The sequence below is a fragment of the Sorex araneus genome, chromosome 5 (genome assembly GCF_027595985.1).
Source record: "Sorex araneus isolate mSorAra2 chromosome 5, mSorAra2.pri, whole genome shotgun sequence".
NCBI lineage: Eukaryota > Metazoa > Chordata > Mammalia > Eulipotyphla > Soricidae > Sorex > Sorex araneus.
In genome coordinates, this window is record NC_073306.1 from 1,844,219 (window position 1) to 1,870,377 (window position 26,159).

Consider the following 26,159-nt stretch of genomic DNA (forward strand, 5'->3'; position numbering starts at 1 on the left):
CCCACCCCGGCCTCCCAGGGAAGCTGGTGCATTGGCCCATCCGGCAGCATCTCCGTCCTGGCCCCCGCGTGTCCCCGGGTGAGTCAGGTCACCGCTGCACCCCCACCCACATCCCCATCCCCCCTCTCCCTCTCTGGGGGCACTGTGTCCACCGCGTGGGTGTGGAGGTGCCCAAGCCCCCTGGGGGGCCTTGGGAGGGGCTCTGGGTAGGGGCTTGGGTGTCGAGGCCATTGGTAGCCAAGGCAAGGAGTCTCTAGCTGGGGCCATAGGACAGTGGGGACGGCGTTTGCCCTGCACACGGCTGCCCGGGCTCAGTCCCTGGGACCCTATAGGGTCCCCCAAGCACTGCCAGGATAAGCCCTGAGCACCGCCGGGTGTTCAGAAAGCAAAGCCTCCACCTTTCCCCCGGCCCACAGGCAGCCTGCCTCTGGGGGACTCCTCCCTCCGTGCTCTGTCAGACCCACTCAAGGGGTCAGGCTCTAACCCCCAACCACCAGGACGGTTCGCAGGAGGGTGGGCGCGATGGCCCCCGCATCTAAGCCCGGAGGTGCCACCCTCCTCCTCCAGGCTGGCCGGCTACGGAGACAGAGCTCACCCCCGCTCGTGCCCGGGGCCAGCGTCGTGCCAGCAAATGTGACACGCAGACTGGGCAGCCCCACGTCCCCCTGACAGCTGTTCCCTCTGCGTGACAGGCCGACCACACCCACCCAGGCTCCCTCTCACCTGCCACCCCCCGGCCCACCTTCATCCCGGCCCCAGGCACCCTCATGCCCACCCTCTGTCCTCAGCACGCCCTGAGCTGCCTCCTCTCCACCCACGTCCTCCTCTTTCTTCTTACTTTGTCTTTTTGGGTCACACCCGCGATGCTCAGGGGTGACTCCTGGCTCTGCACTCGGGAATCACTCCTGGTGGTGTTCGAGGGACCCTATGGGATGCCGGGGATCGAACCCGGGTCGGCTGCATGCAAAGCAAGTGCCTCCCCCCTGCTGTACGGTCGCGCCTTTAACGGGTCTCAGCTCCCGGGGCATGAACCAGCTGTTCCTCCACTGTAGGTCTCTGTCACGGGACTCACCTTGGCGGCTGCTCCCGGCTCCATCCCTGGCCTGTGGCAGAAGCTCACGACGGGCCACTCGGAGCAACTAGGATACGGATGGTCCGAGTGTCCGAGTGGCAGGAACCAGCGAGGAGCGAAGGCAGGGCCCAGCTCCAGAGTCCAGCTGGCTGCGCGCCCGCCCCGTCCCCTGGGGAGACCATCTGGAGTAAGTGAATCGACAGGAGTAAAGGGCCTTAGCAGCACTTGGCCGCCAACGCTGGCCAGGACGGCGCTAAACCGGGCCAGAGGGGCTGAGACAGCACAGCGGGGTTTGCCTTGCGCGCGCCTCACCCAGGCTGGATCCCGGCAACCCAGGACTGATCCCTGAGCACAGAGCCAGTAGTCAGCCCTTGCGCATCTTTGGGTGTGACCCGGAACCCCAAACGCTCCCACACTCAAATTAATCCATTTTTGTTGTGTTTGGGCCAGACCTGGTGATGCTCAGGGGTCACTCCTGCCTCTGCACTCGGGAATTCCTGCTGGAGGTGCTTGGGGGTCCATATGGGATGCCGGGGACCAAACCCGGGTGGGCTGCTGCAAGGCAATGCCCTCCCCTAGGGTGCCTGCGGTGGGAATTGGAGCCCCCAACCCCCGGCCTCCTGCTGCTCTCTGGCGCCCCCACCTGGCAGACGAGGAAGTGGCATCGTGCGGACCCACTGCTGCCCGGCCCAGGGTCCAGACTCGAGCTCTGCCTTCCTGGGGGGTCCAGCCTTCCCGGGCAGCGTAGGCGGGGAGCCGCGCCCCAGCCCAGCGAGGCCCGGGAAGAGGTATCGCCTGCGGGTCACCCGGGGGGCAGGGGAGGGAATTCCTGGGGTGGGGGGAGGCAGGTGGGAGAAGCAGGCCCCGAGCTGGCTGGGCGTCCTTGGCGCGCCCTGGCCAGCCTGACCTTCGCGGCCTGCGGGATGCCAGGAGGCGGGGGCGGGCCCACGGCGGCCCCTCCTTGCGCACCCCCCTGCGCCCCAGCCCGGCCGCTCACTGCCGCGCGGCCGCCAGAGGCCGGAGGGGCGCCGGGAGCTGGCCAGCCTGATCCCAGCCCCGCGCCCTGCCCAAGGATGTCCGGCGCGATCTTCCCGCCCCTGGAGGGCCCCGGCGCCCTGGACGCGGCGGGCGGCCACCCGCTGGTGTGCCCTCTGTGCCACGCGCAGTACGAGCGCCCCTGCCTCCTGGACTGCTTCCACGGCTTCTGCAGCAGCTGCCTGCGCGGGCGCGCCGTCGACGGCCGCCTCGCCTGCCCGCTGTGCCAGTGAGTGCCCGCCTCGCCGCGCGTGGGGGCCGGGAGGGCCGCAGGGCCCCCGCACCCCGGCCCTGGCGAACAGCATCACGGAGGCCCCCGCTGGCTGCTCCCGGGGTGCGGGCTCAGGTCTGGGGCCCACGCGCGGGGCGGCAGGCTGGGCGGGTAAGGGGCTGGCCTCGCAGGGGGCCGACCCCGGGGAGACCCCCCACACCACACAGGATCCCCCAAGCACCCCTGGGAGTGATCCCTGAGCACAGAGCCAGGAGTCAACCCTGCGCACCGCCAAAGGTGGCCCCCAAAAAACAAAACATCAAGGACCCACCCATGAGGGGCTCTGGGGTCCCAGGCACCTGCGTGTGCGGGTTCTGAAAGTGGGGGGCCTCCTTGCTCCCTAAGGCAGCCAGAGGGCCGGGAGGGGCCTTTGTCCCCCGGTCCCCGGGGTGTGAGCGGTGCAGGGGAGGACGGGGGGCAGGACTCCGGCTGGGGTATTTTTAGCCCCACACCTCGGGCACTATTCTTAGCTCCAGTGGAAGGTGGTGCCGAGCAGGGGCCGGGCGGGTGGGGGCGTCTGGGTCCTGGCTGCCGTTTCCCGCAGGCACCCGACGGCGGTGAAGGGCCCCGGGGGGCTCCCCCCAGTGGACCGGCTGCTGCAGTTCCTGGTGGACAGCTCAGGAGGTGGCCTGGAGCTGGTGCGCTGCGCCAACTGTGACCGGGAGTGCACGGAGCAGGCAGGGAGGGCCGGGGGGCTGCCGTCTCCACGCTTGGGGGGCGACTTGGACGCTGACCTACGACTCCTGGGCCCCTCCCAAATGCAGGCCCATTTTATAGGCAGGGACACCGAGGTCTGGAGCAAGTGCGGGGCGCCGCCGGGCAGACAGGCCGTCCGGTGTGGGGGCCGCTCACTGCTGGTGCCAGCCTGCGGCCAGCAGCCCACGGGGGCGTGGGGGCCGCGGGCGGTCACGGCGTGGCGTCTCTGCGGGGAGTCTGGACAGGAGGGCATGGGGGTCTCTGGCTCATGGGGGTTCCGAGCCCCCCAAGGTGGAAATCTGACGAAAGCTGGGGCCTGGGCAGGTGCTGGGGTCCCCGGCCTGGAGCCCACAGAGGGTCGGCGAGAGGCTGGGGGAGGTGGGAGGGCTGAGGGCGGCGGGGAGGGGTGCGTGCTGCGGGGCGAGGGCGGCGGGGAGGGGTGCGTGCTGCGGGGCGAGGGCGGCGGGGAGGGGTGCGTGCTGTCGGGCGAGGGCAACACACAATCCTGGTGCAGACCAGAGCGCACAGTGGGGGGTGCCGTGTCACAGTGTCGCCACTGGTGACAAGGGGCGCCCGAGAGGCTCCTAGATGTTCGGGGGGGGGGGCAGAGCCAGCTCAGGGGTGACGGCCCCCGCCCCACCCCAGGCTCTGCTGTGTTCCCCGGAGCAGTGCCAGGAGCACCCCCAGGAAGTCTCTAAGCACAGCGCCAGGAACACCCGCACTGGGCGGGGTCCCGAGCCCCACACACTCAGCAGGGGACAGGTCAGACTGTGACAGCGCCTGCCCTTTCCTCCCACCCCCTGAAACGGCCTCCTCGAGCTCAATGGGGCGGGCTTCAGAGCCTCAGTGTTCGTACCTGTGAAATGGGCACACCGGGCGCCCTCCAGAACCGTGCGAGGGAATCTCATTGAGTGACTCGAGGACTAGCGGAGGCTGCCACACGGGGGGCACTGGGTGGGGCTCGGCACCCGCGGGGGGAGGCTGAGCCCGGGTTCTGCCCGCAGGACGCCGAGACCACGTACTTCTGCAACACGTGCGGGCAGCCGCTGTGCGGGCGCTGCCGGGAGGAGACGCACCGGGCACGTATGTTCGCGCGCCACGACGTCGTGGTCCTGGGCCAGCGCAGCCCCGACGTGCTCCCCAAATGTGGTGAGTGGGGCGCAGCCTGGGGCCTGGCGGGCGTGGGGGGGCCGCCGGGGCCCTTACGCCCCCCCCCTCGCAGCCCTGCACGCGGAGCCCTACATCATGTTCTCCACCGACAAGAAGTCGCTGCTGTGTATCCGCTGCTTCCGGGACATGCAGGGGTGAGTGGAGGGGGCGTGGGGGGCGGGGGGGGGCGAGCCTGGGGGCCGGCGCAGGGCTTATGCGGGTTCCCGCAGGGAAGGTCGTGCGCACTGCGTGGACCTGGAGTCGGCCTACGTGCAGGGCTGCGAGCGGCTGGAGCAGGCCGTGCTGGTGAGTGCAGGGGTGGGGGGTGCGGGGCCAGCGGGGGGGGGGGGTGCGGGCGCCAGCGCCTGCCTCACTGAGGCCGCTGTCCCCAGGCGGTGAAGGCCCTGCAGACGGCCACCCGCGAGGCCATCGCACTGCTGCAGGCCATGGTCGAGGAGGTGCGGCACAGCGCGGCGGACGAGGAGGCCGCCATCCACGCCCTGTTCGGCAGCATGCAGGTGAGACGGGACCCGCAGCCCTGGGCGCTCTGGGAGAGGGAATGGGGCTGCGGGCAGGGGTGCCCCAGCAGCCCGTGGTCCCCCCAGGACAAGCTGGCAGAGAGGAAGGCGCTGCTGCTCCAGGCTGTGCAGAGGTGAGTGGGGGCGGGCTCCACCCTCCAGGATGTGCAGAGGTGAGGGGGGCAGGCACCAGGCTGTGCAGAGGTGAGTGGGGTTGGGTGCCCCTCCAGGCTGTGCAGAGGTGAGTGGGGCAGGCTCCCCCTCCAGGTTGTGCAGAGGTGAGGGGGGGTGGGCTCCCCCTCCAGGCTTTGCAGAGTTGAGGGGGGTTGGGCTCCCCTTCCAGGCTGTGCAGAGGTGAGGGGGGGCGGGCTTCCCCCTCCAGGCTGTGCAGAGGTGAGGGGGGTTGGGCTCCCCTCCAGGCTGTGCTGGGGTGAGGGGTCCAGCACCCCTTTGCCCATCCCCGGCTCCCGGCTGGGCAGGTCCTGCTCCCCAGCCCAGGTGTCCGCCCCGGGAGGAGACAGGGACACAGGGGAGAGGGACCCTGGAGGGGGCTGGGCGTCCTGAGCGGGGAGATGAGACCGTCTGTACCCCCCAGTCAGTATGAAGAGAAGGACAAGGCTTTCAAGGAGCAGCTGACCCACCTGGCCACTCTGCTGCCCACCCTGCAGGTACGTGGGGGAGGGGGGGCAGCACCCCCTGCCGGCACTGAGCTGTCCCCCCCCACACCCGGCAGGTCCACCTGGTCATCTGCTCCTCCTTCCTCAGCTTGGCCAACAAGGCTGAGTTCCTGGACCTGGGCTATGTGAGTTCCTGCTCCCTCCACACTGCCTGGGGCCGGAGTAGGGGTCCCTGGCTTCCCTTCTCCCCCCATCTCTGCCCTGCTTGGAGGCAGCTGATAGTCCCCCCCAGTCCCGGGGCTCCAGTGCTCTGCCCATCTCACCCAGCCCGGCTCTGCCAGGACGCCAGGGGCTGGAGCCGGCCCGGGGCGGGGCACAGGCGCACAGGCGCACGCTCCAGCCCCCAGCTCCGTTCCCAGCTTGTCTAAGCACCCCCCCAGCACCCCTGGGGTCCCCCGGAACACATCCAAACACCTAGGTCTGGTGGTCCAGCCTGATTAGTGGGGTTCATATCAGCGGGAGAGAACCCCCGATTAGGGCCAGAGCTGTCTACAGCAGGGTCTTTGCCTTGCGGGAGGCCACCAGGGTTCGATTCCCAGCACCCCGTATGGCCCCCTGAGCCCCCCCCGTAGCGATCCCAGAGCCTGGGGTAACCCCAGCACCGCAAAACCAGCCCCCGCCCCGACTGACGCGAAGCAGCTCCGCCCCCCGGGGTGCGGTCCTCCGGAGCGCCCCCCGCAGCCCCGGCCTGCAGAGGGGCCGGGAGGGGGCTGAGGCTCCCGCCGACGCGGCCCCCCGCGGCCCCCGCCCCTGCCCCCCGCAGGAGCTGATAGAGCGGCTGCAGGGCATCGTGACGCGGCCGCACCGCCTCCGGCCGGCGCAGAGCAGTAAGGTGCGCCCGGGGCCGGGGGGCGCGGGCGGGCGCGCGCGGGGGGCGCTCACCCCGCCTCGCTGCCCAGATCGCCAGCGACCACCGCGCCGAGTTCGCGCGCTGCCTGGAGCCGCTGCTGCTGCTGGGACCACGGCGGGCCGCAGGGGCCGGGGTCGCCCCCAACACGTGAGCAGCGGGGACGGGGTGGGGCGGCCGCCCGCGAGCCGTGCTGGCGACTCTGCTCGCGCGATGGACAAGGAGGCTCAGTGCGGACCCCGAAGTGGGAGCGGAGCCGGCGGGGGCGGAGCCCTGTGGGCGGGGCCTCAGAGGGAGCCCGGTGGGTGGGGCCGAAAGGGTGAATGGGCGGAGCCCAAACGGGTGGCGCCTGGGGTGGGCGGAGCCTAAACAGGTGGAACCCGAGATGGGCGGAGCCGAAACGGGTATAGAGCCTGAGGTGGGCGAGGCCGAAACGGGTGGAGCCCGAGACGGGCGGGGCCTGGGTGGGTGGAGCCTGGGCGGGGGTGGGGTCCTGGCGTGGAACCTAAGGTGGGTGATACCTGATAGGGATAAAGCCTCAGTGGGCTGGACCCCCGGTGGGAGGAGCCTGCGCTAGGGGGAGCCAGGGGCGTGGGATGGGGCGAGGGTGGAGCCTGGGTGAGGATAGAACCTGGACGGTGGGGCCCGGGAAGGGGTGGAGCCTGATGGGGGGGTCCCTGGAGCTGCTTGGCTGGGGTGGACCGGGGAGCCTGGGAAGCTGGGAGAAACCCCTGTGCTGTGCGCTCCCTCTGTGGCCCGTCCTGGGGCGCCGGGCACGTGGGCACCCCCCTAGCGTGAAGGTCCCCCCCGTGCTGATGTCCTTGCGTTGGGTTCCCTGGCGGTTCCGGGGTCCAGCGCGGAGCCCTGTGTGCCGGGCTGGGCAGGGGAGGCCTTTCCAGCCGGCCATCTGCGTCCCCGCGGTCTCTCTCCCAGGCTGGCCGGGGGCGCGGGCCCCAAGGCGCTGACCCGGCCCAGCTGCCCGTCCCCGGCGGGCAAGGCGCTGGGCTCGCCGGTTCAGAAGCCCACGCTGCACCGCTCCATCAGCACCAAGGTGCTGCTGTCGGCCGGCGAGGACTCGCCCTTCGCCGAGCACTGCCGCCACTACGAGGCCGCCTACCGGGTGAGCGCCGGGAGGGCCCTGCGGTGGCGCCGCCCGCGGGCAGCCCCGCTCAGCCGCCTCTCCGCGCAGCGCCTGCAGGCCGAGACGCAGAACCTGAAGGACCAGGTCCAGGAGCTGCACCGGGACCTCACCAAGCACCACTCGCTCATCAAGGCCGAGATCATGGGGGACATCCTGCACAAGGCCCTGCAGGTGGACGCGCAGATCGCCGCGGAGTACGCCTGCGTGCAGGGCATGCGCGCCGTCTTCCAGGAGGTAGCCCACCACGCCCGCCCCTCCAGGACCCGCTGGCTCACGAGGCTGCAGGCGCCTGCCTGCCGGGAAACTCCCAACTCGGTGGCACGTGCCACGAGCCTTTCTCTTTCAGATCTGGGAGGAAGCCCACCAGCGCGTGGCTAACGAGCAGGAGATCTATGAAGGTCCCGGCGGGGGCTGCGCAGCCTGAACCCCTGGGCTGACCCTAACCCACACGGGCTCAGGCACAGGGAGCCAGCACCCCACTAACCAGGCATGCCCCCTGCGGCTCCCCCAGTGCCTCCCTCCCTGCGTGGCTGCAGAGTCCTGCCTGGCTCCTGCTGGCTAGCCGGGGTGAGGCTGAGTGAGGCCCGGCCTTGGCCCCCGCAGCCCAGCTCCGAGACCTGGCGCAGCTGAAGCAGGAGAACGCGTGCCTGACCACCATCACCACGCAGATCACGCCCTACGTGCGCTCCATCGCCAAGGTGAAGGAGCGGCTGGAGCCCAGGTGAGCGGGGCCCCGGGGCCACACGAGACACTTCCCTGCGGCTCTGTCCAGCACGGGCAGGCGTGGCCCCCGAGCACTGCTGGGTGTGACCCCAAGACAAAGCCCAGAGAGGCCTCTGGCAGGAGCCCCACGGGGCCAGAGCAGTGCAGTTTGTTTGATGTTTACAGGTCACACCTGGCAGTGCCCAGGGCTCACGCCTGGCTCTGTGCTCAGGGCTCTCTCCTGGTGGGACTCGGGACCCTACAGTGCTGAGGTTGAACCTGGCTCGGGTACATGCAAAGCCGGTGCCTAAACCCCTGTCCAGTATCCCTGGCCGCAGGAGAGCCCCGTTAGGGGGTCAGTGAGCAGGTGAGGGGGGCTTGGCCAGGCAGGTGTACGGGCTGCTGTGAATTTGAGGCGCACGGCACCCCACAGGCTCCGGGAGTGGGTGGAAGCAGAAGACACTTCTTGGTGGGCATCATGAGGCCCCCCGGCTGTCCCGGGACTCTGGGCTCAGAGGAGCTTCCTTGGCCGCATTTCCAGAGCTCAGGCTCTCAGAACAGTGCTCAGGGGGTGTTCAGAGTGACAAAACCACGTCTGAGCTTGGGCGGACGTGCTCAGGGGCCAGTCCAGTGGCAGAACCGGCCCGGCCTTCCGGCACTGTGCTGGCACCCGCAGCTCTGCGGGGAAGGCGGCTTTGGGCGTCTGGGGCCCGCCCCTGCAGGAGCTGCCCGCTGCACCCTGGCCCTGCTGGCCGCCACGCCCTGCCGCGGGCTCCACGCGCCCCCACAGACACAGGCAGACCCGGAGTCCCTGTCCCCGCCCAGGGTCCGCCCCTCCCCCAGCCGAGGCCCAGCTAGTCCCGAGGCCTCTTCTGGTGTTTGTGCTGCCTCCGCCCCTCAAAACCTGTTTAGCTTTGGGGTCACACCCGGCAACGCTCAGCTCAGGGCTTAGCGCTGACTGTGTAGGGTCACTCCTGGTGGGCCTCGGGGCGCCGCGTGGAATGCCCAGGGCGAGGCAGGCGCCCTCCCCGCTGTGCTCCGGCCCCGGCTCCTCACTTCCCCGGGCTGCTGCCTCGCTGGTGGCCGAGCCCAACCCTCGGCACGGAGTAAGGTCCCCTGAGCTCGCCACCTGTCAGGAGTGATCCCTGAGCACTGGGAGCCAGGGAAGACCCGCGCACCACTGGGTGTGCTCAGAACCACCACATGCGCACGTGCGCACACACACACACACACACACACACACACACACACACACACTAAAAAACCGGTTTCCAGGTCACTCCAAACTCCATCAACTGCTCGAGTCCGAGGGCCGGAGACAAAGTACACGGGGCAGGGCACCTGCCGTGCACATGACATCACATGTGGCCCCTGAGCACCGCCGGGAGCGATTCCTAAGGACAGGAGTAAGCTCCGAGCATGGCTGGGTGTGGTCCCCAAACCAAAAATACAAAAAAAAAAAAAAAAAAAGAGCAAGGAAGCCCACCAAACCACGAAAAACCGGAAGTACTGCCCGACTCCTTCCTGCCCTCCCCACGCCCCCCAGCTCCATCAGCCCGTTTGGTCCCCAGCATTGCCCCCTACTCCTCTCAGCCACCTAGAGGGGGGCCGGCCCACTCGCCTTCCCACCCCATCCCGATGACCTTTCCTGTATCCTAATGAAGTGGGCCTGGCTCCTTCTGGAACCTTCCTGCCTCCGATGGCCGGTGGACACTGCTGCCGGCTTGAGCAGTGTCCACCAGAGTCCACTGAGCTCTGCCCCGCCCTCGGCCTGTGCCCAGGGGAACGGCCCCTGGCCCTGGGCCCGAGGGCTCCGCCGGACCCCAGCGCTGGCTCCTCCGGCAGGTTCCAGACCCCCGCAGGCGAGCAGGCGGAGCGTCTCCAGGGCATGGACGAGGAGGGCGCAGATGGCGAGGCCCTGCCCAGGTAAGGGGTCCTGCCCCGCCCAGCACCCCCGGGCCCTCACATGGCGGAGGACAGGCCAGACGGCGCTCCCCCGCGGCCCGTCCCCCTCCTGCCCCGTAGGTGAGACTCGGGCTTAGGGCCGGAGAACCGTGCACAGGCGAAGCCAGGGGTCAGCCCTGAGCACTGCTGGGTGGCCCCAAACAGCCAACCTCGGGGCCAGAGGTCTGAAGGACATGGCCCGCAGCTGGGACTGGGGGTGCCCCCCGTGCCCACCCGTCACTCTCGGGACTCCAGGTTTGCCTGAGCCCCACCCGGGAAGCCCGGGCAGCAGATAAGCACCATCTGGGCCCCAGCCGAGGCTCGCCCTGGTGAACCGAGTCAGTCCTGGCATGGGGGGTGCTGTGCAGGCACCCCGTGAACTTGGGGGGCGCCTTCCTCTGTGGCCCCCGGAGGGCCTCAGGGTTTCAGGTCAGTCTAGAGCTCGGTGTCACACCCCCGCGGGGCTGCTGGTCCCCGGCGATCACCAGCAACACGCTTGGTCCGTCTGTGACGGCACATCCCACCCGAGGCCCCCGTGGGCAGTGGAGGCCAGGGAGGACCCGGGGAAGGGGTGCGGCAGGCAGAGCCCACGGGCCACTCGCCCTTAGGAATGAGCTGGGGTGTGTCCCGGAGAAGCGAGAGAAGACCTCGGAGCCGAGAGGGACCAGCTGGGCCCCGGGCTGCCCCGCCGAGGAGCCGCTGAAGAGCAAAGAGCATCAGAGGCCCAAGCAGAAGGCCGGGGGCGACGCGCCCGCGCGGAGAGACCTGCCCGCATAGAGCGCCGGCCGGGGAGGGCACACCTGCACACGCCTCCTGCACGCGTGCGCACATACGCAGTCACACAGCACACAATTCACACGCAAGCGTACACACACACCGCCTCACTCATGCACACCCAGAACCACATGACACACACAAACCCAGACACGCCCACCCAGTCTCATACACATGCAAAGCTCACATGTGCGCACACGTCACTCGGCGCTCGTAATACACCGACACGTACCCGCTCCTCCAAGCCCCGCCGCCCCGAGCTCAGACAGGAAGCGGGAGCCTCGGCCCCAGGGCCCCGCCCAGGGACGCCCAGCACTCGAGCTGGCCACACTGATGGAGGTGGGGGGAGCCTGGGTACCCGACAGCCAGCCCGTCCGCACAGTGAAATCAAGTACATTTTATTTAAGAATTGGAAAGAATAGTATCTGTGAAAGAAAATTCCATTTAAAATATTTAAATAAACATTTCTGCATGTAAAAAGAAGAGTAGAAGAATTACTCCAGTAACTGTTACTTTCCTAGCTATGGGGCAGCTTCCTCAAAAGCAAGCGCTTGGGACCCCCGGGGTGGCCTGGCCGGCTGCGAGGCCACCGCAGTGCACTAAGGCCGCAGGGAGGTGCCTGGGAGCGGCGGCCCCCAGGGCGGGGAGCAGGGACCCTAGTCTAGCCGCACCGCGGAGGGGCCGCGGGGTTCCCTGGCGGTCACAGCTCACTCTCCCGAGGGAGCCGCGGCGCAGGAAGGGGGTGGGGACATCACCTCTCCGCTGAGCTGCGCTGGCGAGACCCCCAACACAGCCGGTGCGTGCTCCCCTGCGGCCTGGTCCTGGGCAGGGCTGCGGCACAGGGAACTCCGGGGCGGTCCCCATGAGGTGACGGGTGGAGCAGCTCTTGGGTGTTCCCGAAGCTGTACCTCGCCAGCCCTGGGCTCTGCGTTAGGAGCAGCCTGAAGATTCCGGTGCCAGAGTGTCCCGCCCGGAGGGGCCCCCTGCCCGGTGCCCAGCAGCAGTGCCCGAGGCGGCCCCGGCACAGCCGGCAGCCCCGTAACCCTCTTTGGTACGACAACGAAGGGGAAAGCCACAGGCCGCGGCTCGGGAGGGACAAGCACCGCGGCCACGTCCAAAGAAGCGTGGACACAGTCTGGCCGGCCCGGGCGGCCTCCCGCGGGTCCCGGTTTCAGGGCCAAAGCTGGACACTGTCCTTCCGAGTCTCCGCAACACCCTGTGAGGTAGGTGGTATCCCCCCATCCCGCAGATGGGGACGTGTAGGCACGGAAAGGTGAGTGGCTCTCTCGCGGTGGCCCCTCGGGGCTCCGGCCACGGTGGTCGCCCGGCACAAAGGAGTCGCCGGGGCCCCGCCCTGGTCCTCCCCGGTCCACAGCTGAAGCAGCTCTGAGAGCTGGCCACGCCCCCCGCCCGAGACCCCCACCCCGGTTCCCTGCACTGGTGGGGCTCGTGTTGCGGGTGGGGACGCTGGCAGGGGCCCGACACGGACCCCGACACCTTCCCTTGCAGAAACACAACCCAGCGCAGCCCCCAACTGGGAAACAGAACCAAGAGTCAGCGGCCCTGCGGGGTGCGGCTGCGTTTGCCGGGACCCCTTCGGGAGAGAGTGGGAGAGGGGGCGCGGCTAGACGCAAGCGTGTGTGAGGGGCGGAGAGACGGGAGACAGCGGCGCAGCACTGGCCGTGGCCGGGGGGCCCTCGCAGCAGGGGCTCCGAAGCTGTGCTTGGGAGAGGGAGGAGGGCGTTTCCCGCGCGTGCGGAGACCCTCCCGGGCGGAGTCTGGTGGGCGCTGCCACCAGGCAGCTGACCCCGAGGCGTTCACGCTTCCTCCGGGCACAGTGGCGTGTTCTGACCCGCGGCGTCCGCGCGAATCCGTGCAGCTACTGGTACAGACCGGATGGTAAGTGCGCTGGGAACGCGGGAGCCCGTGGCTCCGCCCAGGTGCCCGTCCTGAGACAGCCGCCGCCCACGGGGGAGACGAGCCGCGCGGGGGAAGCCGCAGTGCGGGGGGCGCGGTGACCGCAGCACACAGTGGCTCAGGAGTGCGGGGCGGGGCCCCGAGACTATTGCTATGTTTGCTCCGGGTCACCCCGAATCCCGGCCCTGCACACGGCCCGCCCGCTCCCCCCGCGGCCCCTGGCATCTGGGTGGTCCCTCAGGAGAGCAGCGGGGGCCGCGGGCAGGGCGGGCCCTCGCGGTCAGAGGTCCACCTTGACGCCGCGGATGAAGGGCAGGCCCGTGGGCACGCGCCGCTTGTACTCCAGGTACTCGTCGCCGAAGAAGTGGATGAGGGAGATCTCCTCCTCCTCCGTGCGGTCCCGGAAGAAGCGCCACACGGTGAGCGCGTAGGCCACGCCGCACAGCGGGTTGCACAGCACCACCTGCGGGGGGACGCCGAGTCACGGGCCCGGCACCGCGCCATCGGACCCGGGGACCGTCCCAGGCCAGCGCCCTCCCCGCAGCACGGCCCCACTCCCGCCCCAGGGGCCCCTCCCGACACCCCCTCACGGCCCTGCCCGGGGAGCCAGCGGCTGTCAGGTGTCCGGGCCGGGGCCCACCACGTGTCCCCCGAGGGGGGACGGCTCTGAGCCTCAACCCACCCTCTCGCCACTGTCCAGGGCAGCCGGCAGCGCCTGACCCCCACAGGAACCCCTGCTCTGGGTGGGGCCAGGGTCCACCCCGGCCACATGGTCCCCGGTGGCGGCTGGACCCGATGACTCCACCACCACGTGGGGCCAGTACCTTCAGTGGCCCTTCCAGACGGTTCCGCCCAGCCCAGCAGTGAGGCACAGGCCAGAAGCCCAGGTGTGGCCCCAGCAAGTCCAGCTCTCAGGGTCAGTGCTCCGGGCCTGGTTTCTCAGACCGCGCCGCTGCCTTCAGAGCCAGGCACACATGGAACCAGCCGGCGACCCCGCCCCAGGGTCACCAGGAAGCCCCCAGGACCCGGGCCTTGCCTAGGCGAGGCCCCGAGGCTGAGTGTGTGCTAAGCTTGGTGCAGTCTCGACCCAATAGTAGATTCAAGAGATAAGAGACAGGGAGCGAGGCTGAGGCCGGGAAGAGGTGCCGAGAGCGGGCTCAGCCAGCATAGATGCCTTCACCCCGGCCTTATGAGCACTGACCGGGGAGCAGTCATGAGCACCTCCACGTGAGGCCAAAAGGAAAAGACCGTATCTGAAGGATGGGAGAGGCAGCAGGCCCTCCACGAGGCCCACTGGGTCCATCACCAGCACCCCACATGATCCCCTGAGCACTCCCCAAAATCTGAGCACAGAGCCAGGAGTCAGCCCTGAGTACTCCTGGGTGAGGCCCCCAAACAAAAACAAAAACAGAAACGAAAAGCAAGGCTGGGCCTGCAGCCGAGAGGCCGGGCCGGGTGAGCGCGGCAGGCCCTGTGCCCGACGGGGAGGGAAGCCCTGAGCTCCCAGCCCGCCTCTGCCCTCACCCACCCGGCGCCCCAGGTCTGAGGGAAGAGGCAGAGGGCGCAGGCAACAGGAGTCCACAGAGAGCCTCTGCCGTTCTCGGGGCTCAGGGCACTGGGTGGGGCCTAAGCACTGAACCCAGGTGGCCGCACAAAGCAAGTGCCCACCGCGCTGCTGTCTCTCTGGCCCAAGCCCCCTCTTTAAAGGGGACCCCAGAACCCGGACACCCACGGGAACCAGGGACCGCACGCTCGGGAATGGGGCGTTTAGGGTCTGTGACCCTCAGGTCAGTTTCTGAGCGAGACAGAACAAGCCCCGCAGCCGGACAGCAGGGCACGAGGGCGCCCGTCCCGCCTGGGGCCGCCACGCCAGATCTCACGCCCAGCAGCGTGGAGGGTCCCGCGCCGGCGGGAGTCAGGCCTGAGCAGCGCTGATGCGGCCCGCCCCGGCGCGGGGGCGAGAGGCAAGCGGCCCGTACCTGCGTGCCGATGCTCCAGTAGAACCAGCCGACGTAGGAGGGGTGCCGGCACCACGCGTACACGCCGCTGGTCACCAGCGTGTGGCTCTCGGACTTCTCGTTCTGCACCACGTGGTTGAAGTTGGAGCCCGCCGTGAACATGGCCGCCTTCCGCAGGCACTCCCCGAACACCACCATCAGCAGCCCCGTGACACTGAGCCAGCTGATCTGCTTCAGCTCTGCGGGCAGCGGGCGCTCAGCGGCTGTCGGGGGGTCCCCCTGGGCGGGGGGGGGGGCCGGGTGCCCACACCCCAGGAGTGACTCCCGAGCACCAGAACCAGAAAGCGAGGACGGAGCTGTCCCGGGCCGCGCCCTCCCGGGTCCCGGCCACCGCCCGCCGGTGCCCGTCTGCTGCGACTGGGTCCCCCCGACAGTGCTCAGGCCGTACCCCAGGCTCCGCACTCAGCCCTAGTGGGCTTGGGGACCCCGCGGAGTGCCGGAACCTGCACGGCCGCGGGCAAGAGCCCTCCCTGTCTCTCCAGACCCTGGGGACAGCCTCGCTCAGACCCGACACCAGCCCTAAAGGCTTTGGTGACAGCCGCCAGCAAGTTCTCAAGCCCTGGAAAACGGACAGTGCCCACTCGCCTCTGGCCTATGCGCGGCTGCCGGCTGGCACGGGCCAAGGACAGCACGGCGCGCGTCCGTGTGGCCAGGGAGGGAGACGCCGGGAGAGCCCCGTCCCGCCCCTGTCCTCGGGCCACTCCATAGGGGACAGCAGGGCGCACTCACCCGGCCAGAAGATGTTCTCCAGGGTGAACTCGACCCAGGAGGACAGGGCAGCCACGGTGTACTCGACGCTGTGGTTGAGCAGGAAGGAGTCCAGCGACAGGCTCTTGGGGTTGTTGACGGCTGTGACCAGGTACTCGGAGTAGTGGAACAGGGACAGGGAGCACATGTACCTGCCGGGAGCCACCGAGGGCCGCGGTGGGGCTGGGCCTCGTGGGAAGGGGTGGGGTGGACACCCGCATGGCCCACGCGCCCGAAGCTCATAGGGACAGACTAAGCCGACACAGGCCAGGGGCCGCGGGGAGCGGGGGTCGAAGAGACCAGCACAGGGGCGTCACCGCGGGCGGCGAGCAGGGCAGAGGGTCAGCGCGCTGACCACAGCAAAGCAAGCCTTTCCCTGGGCCGCTGTCCTGTCCAGGTCAGGGTGCCAGGGGAGGCCGCCTGCCCCGCTGCCGGGCGTCACTGCGGCTGCAGCGGGTCACCCGCGGGGGGAGGCCTGGCCCGTCTCTGCCTGCACCTGAAGCAACCCAGGGCACAGCCCCGCAGCTCCCGGGCCCCTCACCCAGTGCTCACCAGCCGAAGTGGTTCCAGGAAGACTGGCTGAAACTCAGCAGCAGGCCGCAGCCGAACACGAAGCCCAGGAAGCAGGCGCGGATGGCGATCTGAAAGGCACCGTGACTCGGGCGGGCCCTCCCGCCCACCCACCCACCCTGCTCTTTGGTGTCTGGGTCACAGCCGGCAGTGCTCGGGGACCAGCTGGGACAGCACGGATAGAAACCAGGTCAGCTGCGCGTGTAAGCCAAGTGCCCTCCCCTCTGTCATCGTTCAGGCCCCGGGCCCACCCTTCTGTGGCGGTGTGACCTTGGGCCAGTCGCTTAGCCTCTCTGGGCCTTGGGTTTCTCCAGCCAACCCAACGGGAAGGGCAGGACGCGGTGAGGCTGCTCCCGCGGGGGAAAGCCCCACGTCTGAGCTGCAGTTCCCACTCTGAGGGCCACTACCACGGGGCTGCAGTCTGGGGGAACGGTCCACTCGCCCCAAGTCCACGCAGCTAACCTGGGCCGGGGGGCTCTGCACCAGCCCGGACACAGCCCTGCCACCAGCGCCCGCCCTTTCACCTGCGGCGGGCAGGGCGCCCCCACACCCTGAATTATATATAGGATCGTGGGCTCCCGGCTCCCCTCCCCACGCGCAAGTGCCGCAGCTGCTGAACCCACTTCATGCCCCCCACACCCCGCGCGGGGCGGACGGCCCGGCCACCCCTGTCCGCCCTGCCCGGGACGGGCTCCCTCCCGCGACGCTCGTGGCTCCAGCACGTGCCCGGGGAGGTCAGGTCGCCCCTCCGGGGATCCCCACCCTGACGGAGGGACGGCCCAGACCCCGCCCTGCCCACCACCGACTCTGTCCCGGACCGGACGTCCGTCAGCAGCACGAGATGTCCAGCTCGGTCCCGATCTCGCTCCTGCCTCATGGGGACCCCGGCCGGGATCGGGCGCGCAGCCGGACGCTCGGCCCGAGGCGTGTCCAGCGCCCAGCCCGTGTCTCTGCCTACACCCGAGGGCCTGCCCCTCCCGGCCCTGCGACCCCCTCCCAGCCCGACCCATCCTGTGACCCCCGCCCCGACCCGCGCCCGTCCTGCACCGCCCGGTCCCTGCGCCTCCCGGCCCTGCGACCCCCGCCCCGCCCTGCGGCCCCGCTGCCCGGCCCTGCGACCCCTGCCCCTCCCGGCCCCGCGACCCCCGCCCCGTCCTGCTCGGTCCTGCCCCACCCCGCCCGGCCCCGCCCGGCGCGGCCCCGCGCGGCGCGGCACCTGGTAGCGCGGCGGCCGGCAGAGCAGCAGCAGCAGCGCGTTGAGCCCCGCCACGTAGAGCGCCAGCCCGGCGCGGCCCTGCAGGCCGGCGCGCGCCAGCAGCGGCAGCGCCAGCACCGACGCGCCCAGCAGGAAGGCGGCCAGGCTGAGGCGCGCCTCGGGGCCCCGCGCGGCCCGCGCCCCGCCGCCCGCCATGGCGCAGGGCGGCCGCGGTAGCCGGGACAACCTCCGCGCCTGCGCCCCGCGCCGCCGACGCCGGCCGCGGAGGGCAGCCGCCCGCACCGCGCTCTCGCGAGAACGCCGCGCCGCGCCGCGGGGGCCCGGCTTTGGCTGGCGCGGCCCGCCCCGCCCGAGGCCCCGCCCTTCCGGCCCCGCCCCAGGCGCAGGCCCCGCCCCGAACACAGAGGCCACGCCCCCTCCGACGGCGCTGCGGGAGGAGGGGCCCCCAGGCTGCCGGGAGCTGGCCAGCGGGGTGGCCCCTCCTGACCCCCGGCTGGGAGCGCGCTGTCCCATGATGTCAGCACTCGTGTGACATCCGGCCTTTAGGGAGGCAGCCGGCAGAACTTCATCATGTGGGCCTGACTTCACCCGGGAAAACGACCGAACGTGTGACCGCGACAGGGTGTTGGAAATAGAAGCGGGCGCTCAGCGGCAGCTGCCTGCAGTGGGAGAAGTGGCTGGTGCTGGGTTTGTGCCGGCTCCATTGTCTAAAGTCAACACTGTTTATTGCGGGAGCGGCGGGGCCGCCCGCAGCTGTGCTCAGGGACCACTCCGGGTGGTGCCCAGGATGGAACCACCCCGTGTCCTGGGTAAGGCAGAGCCTTCACCTCTGTTCTGTGTCTCTGGCCCCTTTGATTTCTTGTTAGTTTGGGGGCCACACCCAGCAGTGCTTGGAGCTCACTCCTGCCTGGGCCTGAGGGGGTACACTTCTGGCTGTGCTCAAGGGACCATGTAATGCTCCAGCCTGGCATCCTGTGGCTCTGGGCCCCAGACATCAGTGTCATAATCAGAACTTGTTCTTGGGCTGGGGTGCAGCTTCACACGCAGGAAGCCCAGACCCAGACCTCTGGTGCCCCCAGGAGCAATGACCTGGTACCTTCAGTACCAGTAGCCCAAATACAAAAAGAGAAATTCCACAGCGGGTAGGGCGTTTGCCTTGCATGTGGCCAATCCGGGTTCGATTCCCAGCATCCCATATGGTCCCCTGAGCACCGCCAGGAGTAATTCTTGAGTGCATGAGCCAGCAGTAACTTCTGTGCATCACCAGGTGTGACCCAAAAAGCAAAAAAAAAAAAAAAGAAAGAAAAGAAATTCCTTTGTGCCTCTTTTCAGGGGGACAGGCACTCCCGGCATTACTGGGGCAAACCAATCCTGAGACTCTCATTGGCCCATTCTTTGCTTTGGTTTGTTTTGGGGCCTAACCAGGTGGTGCTCAGGATTACTCCTGGCTCTGCACTCGGGAATTACTCCTGGCATTGCTCAGGGGACTATCTGGGAAGCCAGGGGTCAAACTGGGTTTGGCCGGGTGCAAGGCATACGCCCTGCCCTCGTCCTATGGCTCCAGCCCCCCCAACACACACACCCTTCTTCACTTTGTTGTGGATTCATACCCCCGCCTTGGGGGCCGTGGAACAATGATGGAAGAGAGAAGCAAGTGATGAGAATAACCCGGAGGAGCCAAGGAGGGAAGGGCAGCCGGGAGAAGGGTCCCGGAGCCGGAGGAGTGGGAGGGCGGGACGGCAGGGCTCTCCAGGGCAATGGCCCAGAGCTAGGCCCCGGCCCTCAGGGCCAGCAGCTCCTGGAAATGAGAGCAAGGGCAAGGAGGAGGAGGGAGGGAGTCTGCGAAGGCCCAGAGGCAGGAGGGAGGAAGCCCAAGGCAGAATAGGGGACAGGCCACCAGGGAGCCCGGTGTACTGGGGCAGAAGGCGGAGCCAGCAGCCGCATCTGAGCTCCTGGCGGGAAGGCCTGGTCGGGCCCTGAACTCAGCACTGCCGGGTCCATTCTGTGAAACCCCGTGGAAGTGAAGCTCAGAGACGCCTGCTGGGTTACCGCTTTAACCTGGGGGCCAGAGGGAGAGAATCTGGGGGGTGAGTCATTTGCCCTGAGCTCAATCCCCGGCACCCCAGATGCCCCCCTCCCCGAGCACCACAGGCGTGATCCCTGAGCACCTCCAGGTGTGACCCGCAAGCCAAAAAAATATATATAATGCTAAAAATAATGCCAAGTTAGGTGGGGGAGATAAAGACGCAAAGTCAGAGCTAGCAAGATAGTTCTGGGGTGAGATAGTTCTGGGGATGGATGCCAGCTTCCATCCCTGGCACTGCCAACCCTTCTGCAGCCTCTGGAGGCCCCCAGCTACAGCGCCAGATGTGGGAGAGGACTGGGCATTACGGGGAGGGGGGCTCTGCCACCAGCCCCCCTTTCTCAAGATCACTTTCAAACTCAGGACCTGTCTCTCGGGGTCCGGACCCGCTGGGGCCACTAGAGGGCGCCCGTTGCGTAACCCCGACCTGCGGCTGAATCCCAACAGCTCAGCCTCTAAATAAACACTTGAATGTGTTTTGTTCTAGGCGCTGGGAGTATGGCACAAACGGAGGGGCTTTCCTCAGGCCGGAAGCCTCCGCACCCTCTCTCCAGGCCATCCCCGGCCCCCGGGAGCCCTCCTGCTTTATTTTGTTTGATTTTTGGTTTGGGGGCCGTACCTGGCCATGCTCGGGGGTTACTCCCAGTTACTCCTGGCTCTACACCAGAAATGACTCCTGACAGGCTCGGGGACCCTCTGGGTTGGATTGGCCTGGGTTGGCCCTGGGCAAGGCCAGTCCCTACGCACTGTGCTAGCACTCTGGGCACAGTCTCTCGTGCTTCAAAGGGGCTGGGGAGATGCTACAGCAGGTAGGTCGGCCTGTGTTCAAGAACCAGCCCCCTGTAGGGTCCCCGGAGCCCGCGAGGCACCAGGCATAATCCCTGAGCACAGTCAGGAGCAAGCCCTGAGCACCCACCAGGTGTGGCCCAGAAAACAAGGACAAAAAACCCAAACAAACCCCAAAAAGCTTTAGGAGCCAGTCGAAGCACCTGATCTTTCCAGCTCTAGCAGGCTGAGATAAAGGTGGGGTTCCTGGGGGCTGGAGCGATAGCACAGCAGGGAGGGCGTTTGCCTTGCATGTGGCCGACCCGGGGTCAATTCCCAGCATCCCATATGGTCCCCTGAGCACCGCCAGGGGTAATTCCTGAGTGCAGAGCCAGGAGTGACCCCTGTGCATCGCCAGGTGTGACCCAAAAAGCAAAAAGAAACAAAAAAAAGGTGGGGTTCCTTTTCCCACCCTGCCCACCTTTTGGGGGGCCACTTTCACTCGCCCAGAGGCTACTCCCACGGCAGTGCCAGGGGTCAGGACGGAACTGAGCAAAGCAGGCGCACCGGGTCCTGCGCCATCTCTGTACTAGCTTCCTTTGCTGAAAGGGCTGGTCACCACTTACTCGAGCAAGAAAGTGCTGGGGGGATGGGGGACAGCAAGGGGGTGGTCACCAAACACTCAACTCACACCAGCTTGGCCTGCAGAAAACTTTGCCCACCTGCTCCAGCCTGACTCCGCAAGAAAAAGCCCTGAGTCCCGCTCCTCCTTCCAGGGGTCACGGCAGCCAGACCGGTGGGCAGCCCGGCCTCCCCGGAGCTCCTCGGCCTCTGCAGGCCTTTGCCCGGGCACTTCCCACAGGCGACGGCAGCTCTGCAGGAAAGGAAACTTCGCTTGTCCCTCGGTCACCGAGTCCCGGGCACGGAAGCCGCGCTCGCTCCAGTCTGGAAGCGGGGAAATGGCGTGGAATTTATGAGCACATCCCCGCGTGCATAAGTCACACGTGCACAAAAGGACCGGGTAAATATTTAAAGATTAGAGCCAGCTGGGGAGGAACACAAAAGGCCCGGACAATGGGGGTCTCCCTGGATTCACTCTCCCTGCGCCGGGCCAGCCCGGTTCAGCGTTGATGCACTCTCCGGAGTACCCGCCTTTGTCCCCTGGAGGGCCCCAGAGGCCGGGCTATTGGGAGCCCCAGCACGGCCAAAGAGAGTTAAACAATCGGCCTCTCCAACCCCATCTGTGGACAATTGGCCGAGTCATTTCGGGGCTTTTGCTGTGTCCGGGTAGTTAATTACACGAGCGATCACTTCATTCCACTTTGAAATGCATCTGCGGAGGGACCGGCTTTTTCTGCTCCAATCGCCACTGGCTGGGGCAGATGCCTTCACAGCCCTAAGCTGCTTTTGGGGGGCGGGGAGGCATGGGCTCAGCAGGGCCTGGGGCCATTAGTGCTCAGGGACCCCCAGGGCCTTGCATTTGTGAGGCGTGTGCTACATGCCCGAGCTGCCTGCTCCTCGGCCCGTCTAGAGGCCAGACAGTGGCTGGGGCGCAGGCCAGGAGCATTGCGAAGGAGCCCCCCAAAACAAAATAAGCATGAAGAATGGCGGGCAGCCACCCTGCAGGGAGTAGCCCCCTCCCGCAGGGGCCGCACCCCTCCTAGGAGGGCTTTCAGTTTGTCCTTTGTTGGGGGCTGGCTGCATCCAGGGTGCAGAGACGGTGCAGGGCGGGCGGGGCTCGACACCCCCTGCACTCTGGTGGGCGCAAACCCTCTCCCCAGTTCCTTCCCACGCCTGCCCCTGCCAAGTGCTGCTTCTGCCCGGGCCGAGAAGGGACCGAGGACAACTGTCGTTTCTACCTTCAGTCCCCGTTCCGGGACGCAGAGGGAACCTCCACGCTGGAGAGAAAACCTTTTCCCTTAGCTGAGGAAGGGCCTCCTGGGCGGCCGCTGCCCTTGGCCAGGCCTTGTGCTCCTTTTTGGCCCCCGAGGACCCCAGATGCTAAAGAAGGAAAGGGCCGTGGCCTACATCCCCGCTTGCATAAGCCGGTTTCTAAGTCGGTCCGCGTCCTTCCCGAGGCCCGGGAGCACTTTGTCCCGTTTGCTCTGAGGACAGGGTGACACGGCGGCTGCGCCCGGATCTCTGGGGGCCTCGGGGCTCCGGCAGCATAGGGGAGGCGGTGGACACCGTCCCCCTTGCATCCCCCAGAAGGACCCGGGTGGGGACGTCCCATGCTCTCCCCGTCCTTGCCCACAAAAGTTAGTTAAAGGGTCTAACTTTAGTGGAGGAAGGAGCCGGAAAGAGGGGTAGCTGGGGGTGGTGGGGGGGCAGTCCCTGGGCACCCGGAGGAAGGGGTGACGGATCTTGCCGGGGCGGGCAAGCCCAAGGAGGGGAGGGGAGACCGGTTGAGGACCGGCGGTAAGGGGGTGATGGGGCGGGGCCGAGGAGCCGTCGTGGCGCGCCCGGCCGCGCGCAGCCCAAGCGGAACGCGGCGAATAAGCGCACTGGGCGGTCAATTTCCCACTGCTTAAGAGACCCTGGAAGCGCGCACGTGAGCGGCGCCCCCTGCGCGGCCCGGCTCGGGGTCCCCCGCGCGGCCCGGCGGGGCCCCTTTATGGCCCGAGCCCCGGAGAGGGGGCGGGCCCCGGCTCCCCCGCTCGGCTGAAAGGCGCGGGCGGGGGTCCAGGGGGGAGGGGTCGTCATTAGCCGACAAATTGCCCCGCTGGCCGCCGGAGAGCGGGGCCCGTGGGGGGCCGGGCGGGCCGGCGCGCGCCCGCCGGGCTGCAGATGTGCGGCATCTGGACGGCCGCGCGCCGCGGGGCGCCCGGGTTGGCCCCGAGGGGCGGGCGCGGGCCCGGCTTTGTGGGGCCGTCACAATGCCCTCAACACTCCGCTGCCCCCTTTGTGCCCGCAGCGCCGCCCTCCCGCCCGCGGCGCCTTTGTACCGGGCGCCGCGCCGCGCCCTGGGCTCGCCCGCCGCGCCCGGGCCGCTGGGCCCGGCCGGGGCCGGTTCCGGCGCTTCAAAGCTCCGGGCACGTGCCAGCCTCGCCATCCCGCGGGGAGGGTCTCGCCGCGCTGCGTGGGGGTCCGTCCCCGCTCCCACGGAGCTGGAGAACCACCCGCCTACCGTACTCTCCCTCCCCCCACACCCTGAGGGCCTTCCTCTGGGGGGGCTTTTGCGTTCCTGCTGGGGGGGGCACATGGCTCCCCCAGCCTTTCCCAGGCTCCATCAGGCCCGGCCAGCTAGGGGGGGCCCTGCACACCCGGCTCCAAACTGGGGGCATCCACTGGGGTCCAGCCTCCTGGACACCCACCCGGGGCTGCCCCTGACCCAGCTGTGGGCCCTGGCTTCTCCAGGACAGCCCCCCACCCCCAGCAGCGAGCCCACCAACCCCGTCTCGAGCCTCATGGAGGTGGGTCGGACGTCCAAAAGCCCAGGTGGTCACTCAGGGTGCCAGGTCCTCTGCAGGCCGCCCCGCCTGGAGGCTGAGAGGAGGCCCTCAGGAGGGTCCTCAGGGCCGGGGGTCCGGTGCCGGGGCTGCCAGGGCAGGATGGAGCCAGGCCCCCAACAGGGAGGCTCCTCGCAGCCCCGCGACCCCCACACGCGGGGGGCTGAGCGGCGGGTGGGCTGCACGCTTTAATGGGACACATGTCGCTGCGTGGTCCCCGCGCGCCCGGCCTGCGTCGGGCTTTCAGCGGCCACAGGCAGAAAATCGCTGCATTGTCCCGACATTAGGGTGAGTAATGCGGCGTTGCCGGCGCGGCCGGAGCGTGAAGCCCACAGAAAGGCTCCACGCTGGGGTGCTCAGGCCCCGCGTCTTCATCAGGCCCGGGAGGCCCGGCGAGGCCCACCGGCTCCTCAGGCCGGCTCCTGGGGGGCCACGATGGCCGAGGCCAGAGGCAGAACTGAAGGGGGGGCCGGGGTGCGGGGCAGGGAGGCAGGAGGCGACGCCAGCAGGGAGAGCCGGGGTGACTGAGAAAGGGCCCCGGGTCCTGGGGAGGGGCAGGGCTGAAGCAGCCTGGGAGGGGGCCGGGCAGAGAGGTGGGCAGCGCCCCCCACTTCTCCCCTCCCCCGGGGTTCCAGAAGTCCAGGCACACCTCATTGACATGTAAACGAGGTGCCCCTATAAAGGCCGCCCACCTCCCGCGGCCAGAGACTGACGACATGGGCACCGAGCCCCACATGCAGGGCGGCCCGGAAGCCACCTCCGGCAGCTTCCGCAAGGTGTGGGGTCTGCAGGGGGCCTGGGGGGGGTCCTGACCGGGCAGCAGGGGTCGAGGGTGGGCTGGCCGCAGCCACGACCCCCAAAGGTCATTCCCCCCACACACACAGATCTCCAAGCCGCTGATGGAGAAGAAGCGCCGGGCGCGCATCAACAGGTGCCTGGAGCAGCTCCGGGCCCTGCTGGAGAAGCATTACTCGCACCAGGTGAGGCCCGGCCCGCCCGCGGCCCCCCGGGCCGGGCCCTGCCCCTCAACCGGCCCTTCCCGCACCCGCAGATCCGGAAACGCAAGCTGGAGAAGGCCGACATCCTGGAGCTGAGCGTCAAGTACATGAAGAGCCTCCAGGGCTCCGCGCAAGGTAGAGAAGACCCCGGGTGGCGGGAGGGGGGCAGAGCCGGGGAGGGGGAGAGCCCTCGGGTGTTCACCGGGATGGGCAGGCCTGGACCCCGGGGAGAGAAGGGCTGTGTCCACTCCCCCTTCCCCTCCTCTCCGCCCTGCCCCTTCCCTCCCCTTCCCCCGCCGTCCCCCAGACCCGTCCACATGTCTCCCGTCCGCTCCCCTCCCCCAGGGCTCTGGCCGCTGCCCAGCGCAGCCGATTACGCGTCGGGCTTCCGCGGCTGCTCGCCCGGCGTCCACCCGCTGCTGCCGCGCCGAGAGGAGGCCGGCGGCGGCCTGCGCTGCCCCCTGGCGCACGGGCGCGCGGGCGGCAGCACCATGGACAGCGCCGGCGCCCGCGCCCGCGCCCCCGCCCGCTGGGGCCCCGCCCCCGGCCCCGCGCCGCCGGCCGCGCTCCCCGGCGCCCCCGCCCCGCCGCCCGCGCCCGCCCGCTGCTCCGAGAGCCCGGGGCCGGGGCTGCGCGTCTGGAGGCCCTGGTGAGACCCCGGCGCGCCGCCTCGGACTCCAGGCGACCCCGTCCACTCCGGGCACCCCGGGCCCGCGCGCCCCTCGGACGCGAGGAAGCACGGGCGGCCAGGCGCAGGGCCGCCCCCCCACGCCAGGCTCGGCCCGGACCCCCGCTTGCCCCCTCCCTCCCCCGAGACGGGGCTGCGCCCTGTTCCCAGGGGCCCCAGCCCGCGGCCCGCCCCCGCCCCCGCCCCCCGGCCGCGCCGCGGTGGGAAGGTCGCCGTCTGCGCGGCGCTGGCGGACCCCTGGCAGCGAGGAGAATCGCTGCCCCGCCCCGGCCCATTCAGCCGGCCCGGGACGCCCGGTTCCCACCGGCACAATGCGCGCCGGCTCCGCCCCGCCGCCGGGATGGGGCCTGTCCGGGCTTCCACGGACCCCCACCCCCTCCGCACGGGGCCCGGGCACCACCCGTCTCCACGCCCCGCCCCACGGGACGCCCCCCCCAATGATGCCCCGCCCGACTCCTGGGCGCGCTCCGCGCAGGGTGCCACCCGTTGGGGGCAGCGCCGGGCGCTGGGGGTACCGCGTAGGAAGGTTTATTCACGCCTCGGACCGGGCGGTGGAGGCCCCGACACCTTTCTTCCCTGGGACCCCTACTCTGGAGGTTCCGGCCCACGAGGGACAGGTGCGGAGGGCCCCAGTTTTGTTCGTTTGGGGGCCACACCCGGGGGTGTGCAGGGCTTAACTCCTGGCGGTGCTGGGAGGACCACCCGGGATGCCAGAGGCAAGCGCCCTCCCCTCTGTACTCTCTCCGAAGGGGCTGTGGGGGGGGGGTCCCCGGCCTGTCCAGCGCGACACATCCCCTGTCCTGCTTGAAACTCGAATAAAGACAGTGTGAATCTGTGAAAGGGGCCTAAGACCACGAAGGTGCTTCCCCGCGCGCAGTTGGG

At 69.0% G+C, this 26,159-nt stretch overlaps 4 protein-coding genes across 5 annotated transcripts; 3 read left to right on the forward strand and 1 right to left on the reverse strand.

Annotated features, from left to right (window-relative positions):
- The first annotated feature begins 1,774 nt into the window (after nt 1-1,774).
- On the forward strand, nt 1,775-11,059 carry RNF207 (ring finger protein 207). Its single transcript, XM_055137572.1, has 18 exons — nt 1,775-1,860; nt 2,145-2,336; nt 2,923-3,055; nt 4,079-4,223; nt 4,297-4,378; nt 4,454-4,529; nt 4,616-4,741; nt 4,829-4,875; nt 5,337-5,409; nt 5,475-5,543; nt 6,182-6,250; nt 6,318-6,415; nt 7,199-7,385; nt 7,455-7,640; nt 7,753-7,804; nt 8,010-8,127; nt 9,954-10,034; nt 10,661-11,059. The coding sequence occupies exons 2-18, from the start codon at nt 2,146-2,148 to the stop codon at nt 10,827-10,829; spliced, it is 1,902 nt and encodes a 633-aa protein (XP_054993547.1). The 5' UTR covers nt 1,775-1,860; nt 2,145; the 3' UTR covers nt 10,830-11,059.
- Nucleotides 11,060-11,208: 149 nt separating this feature from the next.
- ICMT (isoprenylcysteine carboxyl methyltransferase) lies at nt 11,209-17,510 on the reverse strand. The gene is made up of 5 exons (XM_055137591.1): nt 17,295-17,510; nt 16,061-16,149; nt 15,491-15,660; nt 14,723-14,940; nt 11,209-13,206 (listed from the first exon to the last, which is right to left on the reverse strand). Exons 1-5 carry the CDS (start codon nt 17,487-17,489, stop codon nt 13,024-13,026), a joined length of 855 nt encoding a protein of 284 aa, XP_054993566.1. The 5' UTR covers nt 17,490-17,510; the 3' UTR covers nt 11,209-13,023.
- Nucleotides 17,488-24,403, forward strand: LOC129404850 (basic proline-rich protein-like). Its single transcript, XM_055138242.1, has 4 exons — nt 17,488-17,810; nt 23,057-23,151; nt 23,500-23,555; nt 24,275-24,403. Exons 1-4 carry the CDS (start codon nt 17,488-17,490, stop codon nt 24,401-24,403), a joined length of 603 nt encoding a protein of 200 aa, XP_054994217.1.
- On the forward strand, nt 17,859-26,002 carry HES3 (hes family bHLH transcription factor 3). Of its 2 annotated transcripts, XM_055137598.1 has the most exons (5): nt 17,859-18,103; nt 20,919-21,163; nt 24,476-24,571; nt 24,643-24,724; nt 24,935-26,002. In XM_055137598.1, the coding sequence occupies exons 3-5, from the start codon at nt 24,491-24,493 to the stop codon at nt 25,240-25,242; spliced, it is 471 nt and encodes a 156-aa protein (XP_054993573.1). In that variant the 5' UTR covers nt 17,859-18,103; nt 20,919-21,163; nt 24,476-24,490; the 3' UTR covers nt 25,243-26,002. The 2 variants fall into 2 exon arrangements, with proteins under 2 accessions (XP_054993573.1, XP_054993574.1); XM_055137599.1 differs by lacking the exon at nt 20,919-21,163.
- Nucleotides 26,003-26,159: the final 157 nt, after the last annotated feature.

Excerpts from the sequence above, each read along its gene's own strand:
- RNF207 (XM_055137572.1), top strand. The coding sequence starts at position 2,146 with ATGTCCGGCGCGATCTTCCCGCCCCTGGAGGGCCCCGGCGCCCTGGAC. Across the intron at positions 4,742-4,828 it reads CCCTGTTCGGCAGCATGCAG|GACAAGCTGGCAGAGAGGAA; the intron begins GTGAGACGGGAC and ends TGGTCCCCCCAG. Across the intron at positions 10,035-10,660 it reads GATGGCGAGGCCCTGCCCAG|GAATGAGCTGGGGTGTGTCC; the intron begins GTAAGGGGTCCT and ends ACTCGCCCTTAG.
- LOC129404850 (XM_055138242.1), top strand. The coding sequence starts at position 17,488 with ATGGCGCAGGGCGGCCGCGGTAGCCGGGACAACCTCCGCGCCTGCGCC. Across the intron at positions 23,152-23,499 it reads GCTGGGCCCGGCCGGGGCCG|GACAGCCCCCCACCCCCAGC; the intron begins GTTCCGGCGCTT and ends TGGCTTCTCCAG. Across the intron at positions 23,556-24,274 it reads CCGTCTCGAGCCTCATGGAG|GCCGCCCACCTCCCGCGGCC; the intron begins GTGGGTCGGACG and ends GCCCCTATAAAG.
- ICMT (XM_055137591.1), bottom strand. The coding sequence starts at position 17,489 with ATGGCGGGCGGCGGGGCGCGGGCCGCGCGGGGCCCCGAGGCGCGCCTC. Across the intron at positions 15,661-16,060 it reads TCCTGGAACCACTTCGGCTG|GTACATGTGCTCCCTGTCCC; the intron begins GTGAGCACTGGG and ends GGCTCCCGGCAG. Across the intron at positions 14,941-15,490 it reads GGAGAACATCTTCTGGCCGG|AGCTGAAGCAGATCAGCTGG; the intron begins GTGAGTGCGCCC and ends CGCTGCCCGCAG.
- HES3 (XM_055137598.1), top strand. The coding sequence starts at position 24,491 with ATGGAGAAGAAGCGCCGGGCGCGCATCAACAGGTGCCTGGAGCAGCTC. Across the intron at positions 24,572-24,642 it reads AGAAGCATTACTCGCACCAG|ATCCGGAAACGCAAGCTGGA; the intron begins GTGAGGCCCGGC and ends CCGCACCCGCAG. Across the intron at positions 24,725-24,934 it reads CCTCCAGGGCTCCGCGCAAG|GGCTCTGGCCGCTGCCCAGC; the intron begins GTAGAGAAGACC and ends CCCCTCCCCCAG.